At 33.4% G+C, this 18,782-nt stretch overlaps 1 protein-coding gene across 4 annotated transcripts in view; it reads right to left on the bottom strand.

Annotated features, from left to right (window-relative positions):
* Window positions 1-18,782, bottom strand: part of LOC124369820 (serine/threonine-protein kinase 11-interacting protein) — an 89,003-nt gene that overhangs the window by 23,897 nt on the left and 46,324 nt on the right. For 2 of the 4 annotated variants that reach the window (XM_046827935.1, XM_046827937.1), the window contains exons 12-14: window positions 16,806-16,959; window positions 7,367-7,491; window positions 5,196-5,354 (exon numbers count right to left, since the gene is read on the bottom strand). In XM_046827935.1, coding sequence (XP_046683891.1) covers window positions 5,196-5,354; window positions 7,367-7,491; window positions 16,806-16,959 — 438 coding nt within the window. Of the gene's footprint in view, window positions 1-2,193; window positions 2,323-5,195; window positions 5,355-7,366; window positions 7,492-16,805; window positions 16,960-18,782 lie in introns of all 4 variants that reach the window. The other 2 variants (XM_046827938.1, XM_046827939.1) reach the window with 2 other exon arrangements.

The raw sequence follows: 18,782 nt of genomic DNA, 5'->3' as shown, positions 1-18,782 counted from the left end.
CTTATGAATCTGTACTTGGTGTTTTCCAGTCAGCAGGAAGGTTTAAAGAGACAAAGGTCACTAGCCTATGAGAAACATTATTGTGTTATTAATCATCTGGTCTACAGGTTTCAGTTTTGTTGAGCATGGAGCTTTCACTAGACAGGTCTAAGCTTTGGGAATTACAAATGGAACAAAGGTCATATCATTCCTGTCGAGTTAATCAGTGTCTCTGAAGCATTGCTGTCAACAAGTTATCTAATTACAGTAGTTCAGTTTTTATTTGGCATTTTAATGGAATTGTCTGAAAGAGAACGAATTACTCTGTTGATGATGCGAGGATATGGCGATCGTCAAAGATCTTATCGGGAAGTTTGTAATTTGTTTAATGACACTTTCCCAGAAAGGAATCCCATAAGTGTTTCAACAATATCAAAAACTATTGAGCGTTTTGAAATGACAGGGAGTGTACGTAATCGGCCAAAGTCGGGTAGGATACAAATCTGCAACAGATGAAGAACATGCACTAGATGTTTTGCAAACATTTATTGAAAGACCCACATACATCGCTCAGAAAAAGCTGCACAGCAACATGATATGCACCCCTATGTCTATGAGTAAGATTTTGAAAATTAATAAATACAAACCATTTAAAGTTCATTTAGTCCAACAGTTAAGTGAGGATGATTACGACAGAAGAGTTGAGTTTTGTGAACTTGTGATGCGCAAATGTGATAACAATAGAGATTTTCTGACCAACATACTATTTTTCTGATGAGGCAACTTTTCCTAAATGGCAATGTTAACAGGCACAATTGCCGTTACTGGGCTAGTGAAAACCCACATTGGATTACTGAGTCCCATTCACAGCAACCACAAAAACTGAACGTATGGTGTGGAATTTTAGGTAACAAAATTGTTTGGACCCTTTTTCATCAATGGAAATTTAAATGCCGAACTTTACTGCAATATGCTCCAAAATGAAATAATCCCAGCTATTCAAATTGCATCAGGAGAATACTTTTGATAATGTATGGTTTCAGCAGGATGGTGCTCCACCCCCATTATGGGAGACAGGTAAGAGAGTATTTGGATTTAAGGTTTCCTCATAAATGGATTGGCCGAAGAGGAGAAAATCGAATGGCCTCCAAGATCTCCGGATTTGTCACCAATCGATTATTTCCTATGGGGTCATTTAAAAATCCAATGTTATATAGAAGAAAGCCTCATAATTTGGAAGACCTAAGAAACAGGATTATAGAGGAGATTGCTTTGATAACTGAAGAAAATGTTAGGCAACTCTGTCGAATATTTTTACACAAGATTGGCCTCATTGTCAACCGTAGAAAGGAACACAGTTCGAACAATTGCTTTGACACCAAATGCAGGTAAAAACGTTTGTTGTAAGACTTTTCTAACAGCATACATTTATTTTTTTATTTGTAATAAGGAAATCAATAACATAAGTAAATTTCCATAATTGTACTGTAATAAAAACTGGCAAATTTGTGCTAATAGAACCAGCTTAAAATGAAATTTTTGTTTTATTTAATTGAACATTTAAAAAAATGCTAAAAAATTAGTGTAACACATTTTGTGGCAAGAACCATGTTAAAATTACATTGTTGAACATCAGTAAATTTTCAATACTAAAAATGCTCTATTTTCTGATAGAATAATTCCTTTGAGATGCGGTTTGTGGCATTCAATTCAGTAAGCTATTACCTTTAAAATTATGTATCACAAGGTATAGGCTTCCATTAAGAATATTCACGATACCCTCGGCAGGACGTCCCCCGTTGGTGTGACATAACAAAACATTGTTCCAAAAAGTAGATGCCCAATCTCTATCACGATTGTAAGAGGTTTCAAATTTATATTTAAATTATTAAAGGATATATTTGGGTGTTTCCAGACATAATATACACCCTGTATATTAATTTTATATGAGAAATATTATATTTATTTTAGGTGTGGTCAATTAATGGACACAATTTGTAATCACACATTTCTATGACTACAAACATGTCATCATCATATATTCCGGTACAGTCAGAACAAAATATTTATGGATAGACAGTTTCAGAGAGGATTATGCAAAAATCACAGCCTCGACAAGATCTAATTGTCAAACAATTAATTATGTTATTCTGAGTTAGCAATAAGTTAAGCTTGTTAATGGACAACTAAGTCAACCAAAAACTAAAGTGTTACCTTCTAGCAGAGACGTGTAAGTGGATGAAGGGGTGGGAGTGGATTCCTCGGGCACATCGGACATCCCCACCCTCTTGGCTGGGATAGGGTTGTTCTCATATGCCGTGCACACACTGTCGGTTAGTGAGCCTGGGCACACCACACACAAAACATTAGGTCACACCAAACAGTGTACAGTATTCTGTGTGTTGTGACTAAGTATTACTGTCAAGGTATGTTAACAATGAGGTAACTCTTACTATTGATCAATCTAACATAATAGCCGTAATTAGCCGATGTTTAAAATAAAATATTGATCATATTTTAGGACAAGAGTGTCTTAAAATAATGATGACACTGATATGTTTTTTTTTCACCACAATCAGAAATAACGTGTAACATCCAAGTTCAGTTGAGACTTTCGAGCTCTTAAACCCCGGATTGCCCTGTCTTGGACCAAGAGTCCTTACTCACAGAAAGATTTTTAAGAGTCAAGGTCATCCCAGCAATATACAACAGTAAAAAAATACTACGGGTGGTATTCTTTGATGTAAAAGACACCTAGCGTTCAATAAAGTGTCTCCTTTCTTTGGCTAACATTTTATAAAATCATAATGAGTCATTAACCCATTGCGGATCAACGACGTGAGGGTGACGCGGAGCGAGGCGTGGACCAAAAGCACAATGACGTGACCCTCACGCGGATGACGTGGTACGGATGACTCATTTGTTTTGAACGCTTATCGCTTTTATAAGTCTCGGAGATTATTTATAGTCCGTTTTCCTGGACCGGCTTCCTATCTTATCTCTGGTACCTGTCCACAAATACTCCCCTCGTTATCGGTCAATAACGTTTTTATTTGCGACAAATTGTTTGTCTGAGTCGTACAGTCGTGGCGTTCGATTTTCCTTTGCCTCGTGTGCGTGTACGTAAATAAAATGGGTGATAATTTACGATCATCTGAATTAGATAGACTATTATTAGAAAGTGGAAGTGATGAAAGTGATATCGATAGTGTTATTGAGGATGGAGACGATTCTATCACGCGTATAATTGTTTCCGTGACTATCACACCAAAATCCACTACTAAGACAAAGACAGTCTCAATATTTTGTAAATATTAGATTAGTTGTTTCTTGAAGTTTCAGTTTTATTACAACATTTTTTTATTGTGTAAAACGTTTGATCCGTCCTATATCAAGCAGCTACAACACGCCAAAAACGTACGTAAAAATGTTACGTACCTGTATTTTTACATTTGTTCTAGTATAATATACTTGTCTAATATGATCTGTATAATGTTTATATAACATAAATAACAACATAAACAAACAAAACATGTATAATTAGCGAGCGCGCTAAGCAGGCAGGTAGGCGTGCAAACACTGCGGGTGCTGCGTTGTTGTAATACGGATTAATTCGTACTCTAAGGCCCGCGCGCGCGCCGTTTTCACGATCCGCAATGGGTTAAATTAATCCACCAGCAAACATACACCAGGTTAAGGAACTTTATTTATTTATTTAAAACTCTGAAGAGTGTGAACACATTTCCTGCAGACAATGGTCTAGTCACATTAGAGACTTTAGGCAAATTAAATAAACTAATTGTCCACAAAATTGCAATATTAGATTACTGAATTTGATACAATTTATTCTGAAGGGAGAGTTTTTTAAATAATAAAAATAATTTTGTTTATATTTTAAATAAAGCCACAATTTATATAATGTAAGGAAAGTCGATGAAATATTTTAAAATTTGTATTTGTGTGTAAAAAAAAATGTGATATTATTTTAGTGGTAAACTTAATTTCTAAACATATTTAGAAGGAACCTTAGATGTTCAGTAAAATAGGCTTTTAATGCCAAAGAGTGGTAATGAAAGAAATGAAAATGAGATTTAATATCAATTTTTTATAAAGAAATCAGGAATAACCAAATATTTAAATGCAGTATGCGTTAAAAACAAATAATTTTAATATGCATTAACTAAAAGGTTAGTATGTGTGACTCATTACTTTGCGTCATCTTGACTTTATTTTGATTTTTAAGCATGGATTGTGAGCGTATGTTAGGATGGAAAAGGATAACTATAACTTTCTTCTTATACCCTTACTAATTCAAAATTCTAGTAACTTTGATTAAAGAATCAATAATAAATAACATGTTTTATCTGCACCTGGAAGTGGAAAGTTAGACCTAGACAGTTCATAAAATAGAAGGATATGGTAACAAAAAGTGAGTAACAATCAACGCTCTTCATATTGCCCCATAACTAGGTAACTAATATTCTTTCTTCTGTGTGCACAATTCTAATGCTATTTATTCATTATTTTTTCTATTGAGTTGTGGGATAATGTTGTAGATTATAAAAATAAACAATGATCTAGTTGAATATAAATATTGATAGAATGAATTTATACATGAGATAGATACTGAGTTACCAGTTATCACTTTCAGCCAAATAGTCTTTATATGATTGGCTGACACTGATATAGCTTTAATTTTTGTTTCAGAGGATTAGCTTTAAGTGTGTTAAGCTAAAAATAATATAATCTAAGAAAATTCTATTGTTGGATATTTTTTTAACCCTTTTGCTACCCTCCCATTGTGATTCCCACCAAGAATAGTGCACTTAACAATCAATTTATGCCTTGGGAGAAATTTTCTATTGAATTTATGAAAAACTGGGTTGCGTGTTTATACCATGCAAATTGGCTGTAAGCTCCTACTGCTTCAACTACAGAACAAAATGATTGAGAACTAAGTATAACACCACTGAAAATGCACATCTTTATCTGAATTTATACACAACACAAAACACTTATATATATGTTTATGACTAAAATTATAACCAATTACTGCAAAAGTTACAACTGGTATAATAGGAAGACATTAATTTAGTACATTATCTCTTTCAAAAAGTTTATATTATTAGTTTTCAAATTAATATTTTAAATCCAATGTTAAGAAGAGTGCAGTTTTAGTAGCAAACGCAAAATCAACTGGTTAATATTGTGCTTACTGAAAAGAGATGAAGAGGAATAACTATTAAGACTTTTTTGTGCAAACCAAATGAAACTGATCTCTGAGCTTTCAGTAAGAGAGAGGTCACAAAGAGCTATAGTATGGAGAAGAGCTTTGCGGAGGATGTATAATATGCGGTCATGAGTGTAAAACCAACCTGTAAACCACAAAAACAACTTAGGTGTATGTTTAAACAAAAACAATCAAGGAATCAAACAAAAACTCATTAAGCCAATCTCTACAATTTAAACGGATAATTACTGTAATAATTTAGTTTACTATAATGCCTATTTAAATATAGTTAATAGTATATCTAGACAATTATTAGTTTGTTACGTTCATTTTTAATTCAAAATTTGTCTTAAAACACTCAGCATGGTATGTTCACATCTTAAAGAGTGTCATTAGTTACAGAGGAATATCTAAAAAAAAAAAAAATAAATCAGAAAGCAATTACTTACATAATTAAGATAAAATTTATGATAATAAGGAAATGAAACACACTTTTACACTAATATATTAATTTAAAAAATGGTTAGTTCTTAGTGTTTATTAATAGCAATTTTATCTTTGATTTAACTCCTACATTTTATTTTAAACTAAACCTGTATGTAATACTTTCAAATGTTCATTTAAAACAGGGATAACAAAAGGCTTGATCTCAGGACCTGTGCTTTTCATTGTATTCACCAATGACCAACCCCAACACCTAGAACACTATGTATGCTCTGTGATGTATGCTGATAACACATCTTTTATCCTGAATAAACCATAACCAGACATCCTAATGGTTCAGCCTCCTTTGTGCCCTATGTGGACATCCAATGTTGTTATGAAGAAAATCTCAGAAAATTCTTCAATGACTAACCAGATTGCTTTTGGAAGGAGAGTAGCCACAGCTATTTTCTGAAGCCATTATTTGACATAATCCTAACCTCTTGGAATAAAAATATCTATCTAGGGCATGTCATATGTACAGTCTCAGCAAATAGTAAAGACTATTCACTGCATAACAAAACAAATATGTTCTCTCAGGTACCTAAAGACACCAAAAACTAACTTCATCCTACCTTTTTGAATCCAAAACAGTAAACTCTGTAAAGTAAATCAATAAAATATACATTTTTGCAAAAGGATAACAATATATCCTGGCTACACAGGGTGAAATTTATCCGATTAATCATTGAATCCTCATTAGATGAAAAATATTTCTTGCAACAATAAAGATCTTCAAAATCATACAGGTGTAAAGAAGTCTTTGTCCTTTACTTTATTATCATTTCACTAAGCATAAGTGATTCTGTATGCTGAAGAGGAGAACCTTCATTGAAACAGCAAGGTACAACACAACTGGTACAAAGCAAGCAATGCACATCAACTAAGATTGTAAAATATTTGAATACATCAACAAGATTGTATGAGTAAAAACCTTACAACATGGAGATGAAGTTCTATAATAGTTCTTTAAGTGATTGAGGGGATTGTATACACTTACATAATGATAAATAAAATACGACCAATGTGACAGTGAACCAATAAATGGGCTGATCTGGGTCACTACAATTATGCTACTTTATGTTAACTGAAGAAAATAAAGCAAGAAAATGGATAACTTTATACCAACTAAACATAGCTTAGCTGGACGCTTAATAAATACACATTCTGACAAGACATAAACTCAAGATGTGGCCTGAGAATTTGAATTTTAGCAACTTGATGTAAACTAAAGACAAACGTACGTAGGTACTCGTAATGATGATTGAACATGTAGCCCCTTTGTTGAAAACTATGTGGAATAACAAAGATTCCTCTACTTTACATTTCAACCCTAATAATTTTAATACATTGATTTCTAAATACTAATATTTGAAGGTTTAGAAGTATATCAAAGATTCACAGTGATTCCAAAATAAATTCACTTGTCTTTCCTCTTTTATAAATTATACTTTTAAAACAACTTTACATTTAAAGAACATTTCCCGAAGCTAATGATTCTATTTTTTTGCTGACAGAGTTAGATAAGAGTTACTTTATTTCCATACAGTGTATAAATTAATTTTTTTAACTTTCACAATTATGTGCCATTAACATGTGGATATTTAAAGACTACAACACCGAGATGATATCACTCCATGCATTAAATGTCACTAACAGCATGACTTAATTTACCTGAAGAGCTGCTTTCGGTAAGGTTGACCATGTTCTGCACCTCATGCACAGTGTTGAGCTGTGGAGGCACAGCCACTGTTGAGCGCTCCTCACTGGATCGTTTTCTTGCAGGATTCCCTTGCAATCTGCAGGAACAAGAACACCAATGTCTATATTTGAAGGCAGTAATTCAACCATTGGCATAATTGCACATGGGATACCACATTAGTGCTGGTCTAACTTATAGACAAGATGATAAATTTCTTCATTCACTTGTACAAATATTTAAAAAAAACATAAAATTCGCTCAGTAAATAATAAGCTGATAAAAAGTTTCTTTACAAAATAAATGGATATAATATAAGAAACATTAATGATTCTAAACTCCTATCCTTTGAAAAACTGTTTTAAAAAATCAGTTGTTTTGTTTATAATTATTAAACAGAAGGTAAGACAGTTGTTTTTTTATTAGTTTTATATTTTGCCATTTTTATTAATGTTTGTTCTCTACTGAAAATTATAATAGTGCACAAGAAATTTTGCCATGTTTGTAAATTTATATTGATTTAAAACAATTCGATATACTAACCTCTGTAAACAATTATAAACATTACAAAGTATTTTTAATGAATAATCAAAACAAACTTTAATTTATGAAAATTTGTTTTCCATTACTAATTTTAAAATTTCTCTGAATAGAAGGGACATTTATAAGGTAAGAACCGACTGCAAATAAAGCCCACAAAGGCTGTCATGTGATGTTCGTTCAAGGTTACCACTTTTTAATTTACTTTACTTTAAGTTTTACATCCTGTGTTGGTTTTGTAGTTGTTTGCTGTCATGTCAATCAATGATCCCACTGATTGAAAAGTTTTATCAATTATTAATTTTTAAACGCAAAAAAAAGAGTTTGTCAAGGTGAAATTTACAAGCAGCTTTTTGAAGTTCATGGTCAAGGTGTAATGAATGATAGAAGTATGTGTAAGTGGGTCAAGCTTTTCAATAAAGAATGGTAAATGTTGTTGAAGAACCATCTGATTGGCTTACTGCAAAAAAATTAAGACAACACAAAACATTTATGACAACTAGACAGTTTTCATAGGGAGTTAACCCTCTAATTGTCACAAAACAAGATTTTTAGTGATATCTAAGCGTCAAGTGCAGTGTTGTGCTGAGAATCCCAGCACCAAAACTTTTCCCCCAGTTTTAGCATTTTTGATACGCTATTGAACAAGTTATTCAAAGTTCATATTTTGGAGCAAACACTTATTATAAGAGCTATCAATATTTTGTATGTCAATTACAGGTTAAAAATATAAATGTTTAATTTAATTATTATTTTATTTACTTAACTATCAACAATAAACAACACTTAATAAAACAACAAGCAGAAACAATTCAAATCCGTCTGAACTTGTACATGATGTGACCCACATGAGTTTGACTAATTTCCGTAAGATTTACAGCACTAACCAGACAGCAATCTCCAACTCATTTTTGACATAAATAGGCCTCCAAATAAAAATAAATAAAACAATATACCAGCTGTCATCACAAAAGCAAACAAGTGATAACTTGAAAACAAGGTAACTTGGGCATGGTGGTTGTTTGCAAGACGTTCACATTGAAACACAATATATTTTGAATCTAGCAGTTTAAGGATTAATAAACCATCCATCATACAGCCCTGACAGAAACAACAGATTTTCATCTTTTTTTACTAAATTAAAAAAATTAGTTGATGGCAAGTAGGGATGGGTTGATTTCAGTACTCAATCCTTAGGGGTATCAAAGATTATCGATATTGTGGCTCTTTCAATCGATTGTAATATAAATATTTTCAAAATATTCTATTACAAAATAAACATGTTAATGATGTGTCAAAGCTGAATCTCAAATCCAAATAAGTTTATTTGTAGATGCAGCTATTCAGCAGTACGCAAATCGCTGACTGCTAAAACATCTTAACATAGATCAATAACCAAATTATCATAATTTTGTAAATAATATTAAACTTCTAGTTCCTATTTGCTATGTTTATTTTCATGCATCATCACGCTTCTATGGGCAGATGTACGCTTCTCAGAGGTAAACTAACAGACATACAACAGATATACACTAATTATTGTATGTCATTATTATACGTCTTATAGACATGTTCTCTATAAGAATATATGAATGTTTATATCTTGAAATGTGTTATCATGGCTAAGGATTGTTGGATATTTTGGGCTGGGTGGCCAGATTTGCTTTAAAGGTCATTTCAGCAGAGAAGGTTTATCAGATTGGAAAGATATTCCTCTTCTTTTTTATAGAGTTTGTTCATTTTAATATTTTTATGAGAAAGAAGAGGAAAATCCTTCCAGTCTGGTAAAGGTAACCACGCTCTTCCAATCATATACATGGTGGAAAAAAAGTATGGAAACGCTTTCACTAATTTTGTATGGCTTCACTTATACAAATTAAATTTTGTACATCACCACTTGTATTAAGAACCTAGTTTTTGAGACCAGTGGGGACATTTTATCTTTTCAGGGGGACGGCCCGTGAGGAGTCGGACGAAAATCTTAAATGTAAGCATAGGCCGAGTTCGGTATCAAATTAAAGGTCTAGTAAAGAGAAACTCATTACCACAAACCGCACTTAAAAGGGTTGACCCTATCCAGAGTACGGGCCGTTTGAATTTCATAAGTAAACGTTTGATTAATTATTATTTCTCCGCAATTTCACTGTCTCAAGTAAACTGTTCTGACTGAAAATGACACTTTATGGAACACAATTATCCAAAAGAATTAAATTAAAAAATTATCTATGTATTACAAAAAAATAACCCATACCTTTTAAATGAGGTGCTCAAACTGCTCTCCGAAACACTTGTTGGCAATGAGATAGTCTATTATAAAAACCTATTTCAGTCACATTTTGAAGCATTCTCGGGTGTAATTCTTCTTGCTTCTTCTAATAAACGATTTGTCCAGCTCCTCAATGTTGGCTGGTTTAGTTTTATACACATTATCTTTTAAGAAGCCCCACAAAAAGAAGTCTAGTGGATTAAGATCCGGTGACCTAGCCGGCCACTCAACGGTACCCCTGCGACCAATCCAACGGTTAGGAAAACACTTTCATCTAACAGATTTGCGCACCCGCAAATAGTAATGGGGCGGTGCTCCATCTTGCTGAAACCATACTGCATTAAAATTTGCCCCAAGAAGAGCACGCACTGCTGGCAAAATGTTATTTGTCAACATATTGAAATAAATTTCGCCTGTTAGATTTCCATCTATCACAAACGGTCCTACAATGTTATTGTTTATTATTCACAGCCCACATATTCACTTTCTGAGGCCTTTGTGTGTGGCCTTCTATCATCCAGTGTGGATTATGGTCGGCCCAGTAACGGCATTTATGCCTATTAACTTGTCCATTAACAAAGAATGTAGCTTCATCTGAAAAACAATATCAAACTTAAAAAATTTTGAATTTCGTCACACTTTCTCATCATTATTTCGCAAAATTCAGTCCTTTGATCAAAATCATTCCTCTGCAAGTTCTTGGGTTAGGGTTACTTTAAAAGGGTGATACTTGTTTTTGTGTAAAACATTCAACACTGAGGTATGGCTCATATCAAGATCTTCTGCAGCCGACTCTGCCGAGGTGCTGGGATTTTCAACAAAATGTTTGGAGTACATCCAAAGATTTTTGTTCATTTGTTGCCGATTTAGGCCTGCCACTTCTTTCGTGATCTTTGACTGTTCTAGTTTCTTCAAATCTTTTTACTGTCTTAAACACTGTTGACCTTACTAATTTGGGGGTCTATCAAGAAAAGTGTCACTAAACAAATGCGCTGTTTCTTCATAGGGGACGAACTAGATATCCATACCCACAGCATCATAAGCAGTGTGATTCTCTCACACTCACTAAGTGACATTGCTTTTAAAACTAGTAGAATAAAATGTAAACAAACTTAAGTAAAAAAATTTATAACTATCGCAGTACCTTCTAGTGAAGACTTTCAACTTTATCTTATGTGGACGAAATTATAACGTAGACTAAAAACCAAGCTGATATTAAAAATACAAAACTGTGGAGTTTTTGCTGTGACAGTACTGTTTGTATTGCCTAAACCAGTTTATGTTTGCCTGAGATAAAAAGGGCTGGAGGACTGGACCTTGACCTCATGTTGATAAGGAGTTAGGGTGGTATTATTGAATAACTCTCAGTTTCTTGAAGACAAGACAGGAAAACCCCTATTTACTGTTATTCAACAAATGTAGAGGTAAAAAAAAATAATTTTTTGTTGGAAATTGTTTTTCAAATTTACATAACCGACATAAAACATACTACTGAAAGTAAATTAGTTACTTCACAAGACAAAATTACTAAATTTCTTTGTCATGAAATTCATACGGCCCGTACTCTGGATAGGGTCAACCTTTTTAAGTGCGGTTTGCGGTAATGAGTTTCTCTTTACTAGACCTTTAATTTGATACCAAAACTCGGCCTATGCTTACATTTAAGATTTTCGTCCGACTCCTCACGGGCCGTCCCCCTGAAAAGATAAAATGTCCCACTGGTCTCAAAAAACTTGGTTCTTAATACAAGTGGTGATGTACAAAATTTAATTTGTATAAGTGAAGCCATACAAAATTAGTGAAAAGCGTTTCTATACTTTTTTCCACCCTGTATACATTCTGTAGTTAGTTTGCAATTTAGTTATTCTTAGTTATTATTTATTTAAGAATCAGTATCAAAATCAGAATAGAGACAACAATTTTAGTATTGGTATTGAAATTTGAGGCAAATTGTTTGGTATTGACCCAAACCCTAAAAAAAATATTTGATATAATTTTTTAGAACCAGGCTTATATTTTTCTTCCCACTGTTGATATTTGTCGACAAGCAAATTAATTTTTTTTTCAGGAAATTTTGATTGTGTAGGACTCTTAACAATAATATCCCCGTTGTTATATTGGTATCTCCTGAACTAACAGGAGATGCGCCGCGGCAGTGGATAGTTTGGTACTTTTGTGTACAAAACTCTACGGACTAACTCTCTGTCTCACATGTCACTGATAGACACGTAAGTGTAATTACAACTTTCTAAATAGTATTAGTTACCATACGCTAGTTATAGTGAAATTAATGTATGTGTATGACGTATTACTGTGTTTTTGTATGTGTAAAATATTGTTTTAGGGCCTCGATTTCACAATCATAAATATTGACGTCGACAGTGGGGCACCAGCGGTAGGGGTCGATGTCCATTACAACAAATTGTCTTCTTTTTAGGTTGACGGTAGCTGATATCGCTAATACATTGGAAGAGAGTGAAGATATTATAAATCCAACATTTTTCATTGAACCACCAGATAATCCGACCCTCAGTGACTGTGGTTCCGATGACGATGATACTAGTATCACAAATAATTTATTTGGCAACTAATTCAGAGCTGGTGGCGAGCTCATCAGAAGAAAATTAACTGAAGATGGGTTAGTTACAATAAGAATTGGTGGAATACCCGAAGAAAAAAGTGACCAAGAAGAAGTGGAACAAGTAGAAGATAAGCAATATGAGGATCCTGTGGACGAAGATGATAGTGTAGTTAGCGTAGATATTGTTTTGAAGAAGAAAACTGAGGAAAAGATAGTAAAGCTACGTTAGATATCAGAACTAAAAAAAGAAAACAAATCAAACATGTGAGAACAAAAACGAAGGTGAAAGGAAATAAGATAAAATGAATACGGAAAGAAAAAGACATTGCAGACGTAAGTGGTATAGAGTTTACTTGTGTGAATTTCTTTTCAAATGATTATTCTCCTGTAAAACTGTTTGAAATGTTCTTTGACGATGAGGTCGCAGAGTACATTGTTTATTGTACTAATCAATATTCCCTAGAAAAAGGAAACAAACTTTTCTACATCAAATAATGAAATACGTATGTTTTTCGTTATTCTTTTTCTTTCAGGATACAACACTATGGCTTGTTACAGAATGTAGTGGGAAATGGCAAAAGACACAGATCATGAAGCAGTTTCACATGCAATGTTATGTAATTGTTTTGAGGAAGTACTAAAATACATTCACTTCTGTGAGAATGATAAATTAGACAAGTTCGCTCTGTTATGTGCAAGCTGAACAAGCGATGGCTTCATTACTTCCCAGGTGATATTTACCGATACATTGATGAATCCATGATACCGTATTTGACACGGGCGCGGGGCAAAAAAAAAAAATCCATGGGAAGCCTGTCCGATTCAGATATAAAGTTTTGAATATTAGCTACAAGGTTAGGCTACGCTATTCAAGTAGAACCGTATTAAGGCAAAGCGACTGGAGCAACTATTCCTGAGCTCAGTATGGCAGGCTCAGTTGTCATTCATCTTATATCTGAACTCACACAGGACAGAAAATATAGTTTGTTTTTCGACAACTTCTTTACTTCTTTCAAACTGCTAGAAGCGTTAAAGAACAGAGGACATCATGGTACAGGTACCATAAGGGTAAACAGAGTTGAGGATGCCCATCTTCGTCAACCTCATGACCTCAAGAAAGAACCAAGAAGTACTTTCCACTAAATAACTGACAAAGTCACCAACATAACATTTGTAAGATATATGTACAACAGTGTTTTTACTATGGTGTAAACAGCAACAAGCGTTCATCCTCAGCGGAAAGCAAAGCGTTGGTCCTCTAGCAAGAAAACATATCCTTGTGCCACTGCAAAACTATGTTAATTGGTACAATATGAATATGGGTGGGGTGGACAGGCTAGATGAAAATGTATCTACCTACCATATTCATATTCGCAACAAAAAGTGTATTGGCCGATGGTTGCATACATGCTGAATATAAGTATGAATAATGCTTGGATTTTATACAGAATGACACCAAAAGGAGCTGAAGAAAAATTAGATCTTTATGGATTCACCCCCTACATTGTCCATTGCACAAGCCATCGATCCACTGCAGGACGATCAAGCCAGACAGTATCCAATAGGGTGTTGCCTGAAATCCGCTTCAGTGGGAAAGATCATCATCTCGAAACAGTTGAAAAGCAAATTCGCTGTGCAATGTGTTCCAAAGCAATAATGAAACAGTGCAAGACTTGTCAAGTTGGATGCTATGTGCTTTATGCAGAGGCTTTCCATACATATATAATGTATTCATAAATACTGTAATGGAACAATAAAATATTCATTATTTCAATTTGTAACTTATTTTTAAACCCCCTACATTAACCTAATTTTTCTAACTGTACCCGTTAATGCCCACTGTCGATATATGTCGACATGCTATAATTTGTTGCTGTTATTAAACCTTTCAATGCCAACGTCCGGGTGGCCAGACGGTTAAAAAACATGCATAAATTGCCAACGTTCGGTTTACAGTTTTTAAGAAAATATATTAAAAATACAATACATTATATTTTTACGCGTATTTTATATCAATTCGCATTAAAAATAAACATACTTGCTTTTAAGCATGTTATAAATAGCACAAACACAGCTGATCAATCAGTAATAATGACGAAAGTTTACGATCAAGTTGGCCGGTCGTCAATGACGTCGTAGCCGTGACGCTTTGTTTTCGTAGTTGCTGGTATGCTGTTTCGGTGAGTTTTCTGTTAAGGTTATGTTTACGTGTTTGTTTCTAATAATGTTATAAGCAAATTGTGAATTATGTAAGCAATGTAATATGGATCGTTCAAGGTTCCCACTGAGTGAAATACTCTTAGAAGAGTAGTGGAAGAATAATTCCTAAATGACAACTTTGTCAGTGATATTTCTGAACCTGAAATATTTGTAAATAGACAAAATCATGTTAGGCCTATTCTGTTTATTTCTATTCTACAATTTTATATAGCTATTATTATAGCTATCACATGTATGAAAAATAAAAGTCACTAAAGGACTTGGACATTTTTCATCAATATATGCATTTTAGTTCCTCGTAAAAAAAGTGAGTGGCGTTAAAAGAAATGCTATAATATTTTTATTTTTGTGCTAATTTTATAAAAATTGGTGTATATCATTAACATAAAGTGTTCTTTTACTGTGCTTGACTTTATTGAGTGTAGGAATTTTTTGGGTACTCATTTTAAATGTCGAACCTGAAAATTAAAAAAGAAAAAAACAAGGTAAGATTTTATTTTTTAAATATTTTATTTTTCTAGTAGTATACGATGTTATAGAGTTCATTTAGTGTTAATACACACAATTGTGTACAAAACAAAACAAAAATTATGAAAATTACCCAATAAACAACAAAGTTATGTCATTTTATAATAACTGTTTCCAAATCGTTAAAAATGAAACGGCAATTTTGGATATCACTTGTAAAAATAACCTTGGCATTTTTCACTAACATTCCAAAAAAAAATGACGCACTGAAAGGGTAAAATTTTACATATTTCATACAAAAACTATAGTAAATAAGTGATAATAAAGAAAACAACCAAAGGCAACAAAAAAATCTGAAAAAAATAATTTGGGCAGAAATGGGTTAAGAGGGAAGAGTCTACGACTCTGCACTCAGGACCTATGTGCCCACCTTACCATTCTTACTTATATTTAGAACACAAATCTGAGGCTTCTGAAAAAGCCATTTAGCTTCTTATATTTTCTTAGTAACAAATAACGGAAAATGGAACTGGCTACAGTTTTGGTATCAGAATCAAAATGGTTTTTTTTAATCATTTCATCACTGATGCAACAGTCAAGAAGCATAATTGTTTGATGAGGGAGTAAAAGAGTTGGTGGCACAACTTAACCAATGTTTGGATAATTTCATGCTGAAAAGTAAAGAATGTTCATATTTTAGTTTTTGACAAAATTTTCTAATAAATCCATGATTAGGTTTAGTTTACTTCATTTTACGCACTCTTACAAAATGGTTCTTACTTTAAAAATGATCTCGAAACATATGAATTAGAAAAATGTTTAATACAATTTTATTTTGTGAAAATAAAAAAACTTTAAACATTTTGTATGATAATGTTTACAATAAGCATTCACCTGCCATCTGCTAGGTTGGCTATACATATTAATCTACCTCATATATTGTGGATTCCTCTTTTTTGTCATACAAAAACATTGATTTCATGATCCATTATTAAATTTAATAAAATCTTTTAGGGATAGCTGACTTTGATTTTAAAATCTTACTGCCAGCAAACTATAACTGATTTTCAATTGCCATATATTTGTCAAACTGGGTGGGGCAGCATCAGGTATCCTGGCACCTGTCAGTATATTGTGATACTCTATAGGTTCATTCTGAATGCTCCTAAACTATATCGATATGTTGTCCTTCCACTGTTTTGAGTGGCCGTGCTGGGGTGATAAGACCAACCACTGATTCTCCTATAGTAACCAGCAAGTTATTCTTGAAACTCTGTAAAACTACTTGCTACAAACATTGATATTGGGCATCAAAAGACAATTTTCTTGGAATGCTTACCTCGCTTGTACTTCCAGTACTTCTATGCTACTCTGACTGGGGTTGCTGATGACCTCTATGTCACTATCATATTTGCGGAGAGTAGGCGTTCCTTCTTTTGTGGCTTCACTTTGAGGTTCTACTTCCATTCTTTGCTCAAGTGATGCAGCTGACCCTATCAGCATAATTTTGAATTTAATAATGACCAATTAAACTCAAAATCATTTTACCCATAATAATTAACAGTACATAAAATAATAAATTAATACTTGTCTAAACACAAATATGTGTGGGTTTTAAGTCAATCCTAAAAAGTAGTACATGTAAACATTATAGACTTTCCATAACTATTTTATTGTTTAAATCTTAAAAATTATTCAATAATGTTTTTATACAAAGCTCCTTTACTTTTATGTGAAACTCTTAATACAAGATTTTTTGAAATATGAAAATAAATATTTGAAAAAACACAACAGTGTAATGATGAAGCATTCATCGCAAGTAATGAAAATATAATAAAATATGGTTGCTCATATAACCACATATATAAATGTATGGTATTTTAATATAGCTAATATTTAAGCGGGAAAAGCACAATTACAATCCAGAAATTAGCCAAAAGGACATACTACAGCAAATCTAATTTTTTCAGAACAACGTTCTAAATAAGGGGATGTAATAAAGGAAATTTTCAGTTATTATTTATCTTTTTCGATAATTGTGTCTATTACTAAATATAATAAAATAAAGTAGGACCTCAGATTTTCTCCTAAACAAAATTGATCAAATAGACAATAGGCAATAGACAATATGCTTTATTAACAATATTATCAAGACATGTTACAGAGTCAAACAGTTTTTACAAGTGAATTCTATTATTAAATGAGAGGTCTAATTAAGATTCATCATTCCATGAAAAGAACTCATCGAGTGTGTAGTATGCGTGGTCTTGCAGCCAACACCATGTTTCTCTTTCTCACACAATCAGTACAATCTCATCCCCTACCCGTGACAAGAGGAGTTCCACAAGGCTCGGTCCTTGGGCCAGTTTTGTTTATTTTATTTATAAATGACTTTCCAGAACACTTGAGAGAATATTGTCAAATGATCATGTACGCAGATGACACAGTTCTGCTTGCAGCAAATAGAAATACTAAGCAACTGGAAATTAACACATGTACGGGGTGGGCCATAAGTCAGTTGTCACTAGCAATCCTTAGACTTTGTTTTTCCTAGCGTAGTAGTTGTGAACTTGACTAAGTCAAACACTAGCAGTTTGAGGTTATGTTTGTTTATTGTCGATATCTGAGAAAGTATGAATAGGAAATTAACAACAGAACAGCGTGTGTTTGTTTTGCAAACATGGTGGAAACATGACCATAATTATAGTGATGTTTGTGATTTGTTTGTGATTTGTTTGTGGAAACGTTTTTCAACTATCCAGCCTCCATCTCGACAAGGTATTCGCAAATTAAATTTAAGATTTGAAGAGACTGGGTCGGTAGCGGAGCTTCCTCGTTCAGGTAGGCCAAGGTCTGTTACTACAGAAGAGAATCTGAATGTTGTCGCGCAATGTTTTGTGCAATCACCGACGAAATCGCAAAGAAAAGCATCAAATTAGTATGGAATAGCAAGAACAAGCCTACAAAGGATACAGAAACATCTGCATTTGAGACCATATAGGCCTACTTTACACCAAGGCCTAAATGAAGATGATCCGGACAGGCGTGTGGAATTCTGCGAGCTGTACACAATCCGACAAGAAGCCGATCCCAATTTTTACAAAAGCATTCTTTGGAGCGACGAAGCAACTTTTAAGGTGAATGGCAGAGTGAACAGACACAACTGTGTCTACTGGGATTCTACGAATCCCCATTTGACGATGGAGACAGAGTTAAACGCTCCTGGTGTGAGTGTATGGGCTGGTATTTTTAGCGGTTGGCTAATCGGGCCTCATTTTTTTGACGGTACTGTCAATTCTCTTAATTACCTAGATAT

Source organism: Homalodisca vitripennis, chromosome X (assembly GCF_021130785.1).
Source record: "Homalodisca vitripennis isolate AUS2020 chromosome X, UT_GWSS_2.1, whole genome shotgun sequence".
Taxonomy (NCBI): domain Eukaryota; kingdom Metazoa; phylum Arthropoda; class Insecta; order Hemiptera; family Cicadellidae; genus Homalodisca; species Homalodisca vitripennis.
This window is presented reverse-complemented; position numbering and strand designations above follow the sequence as displayed.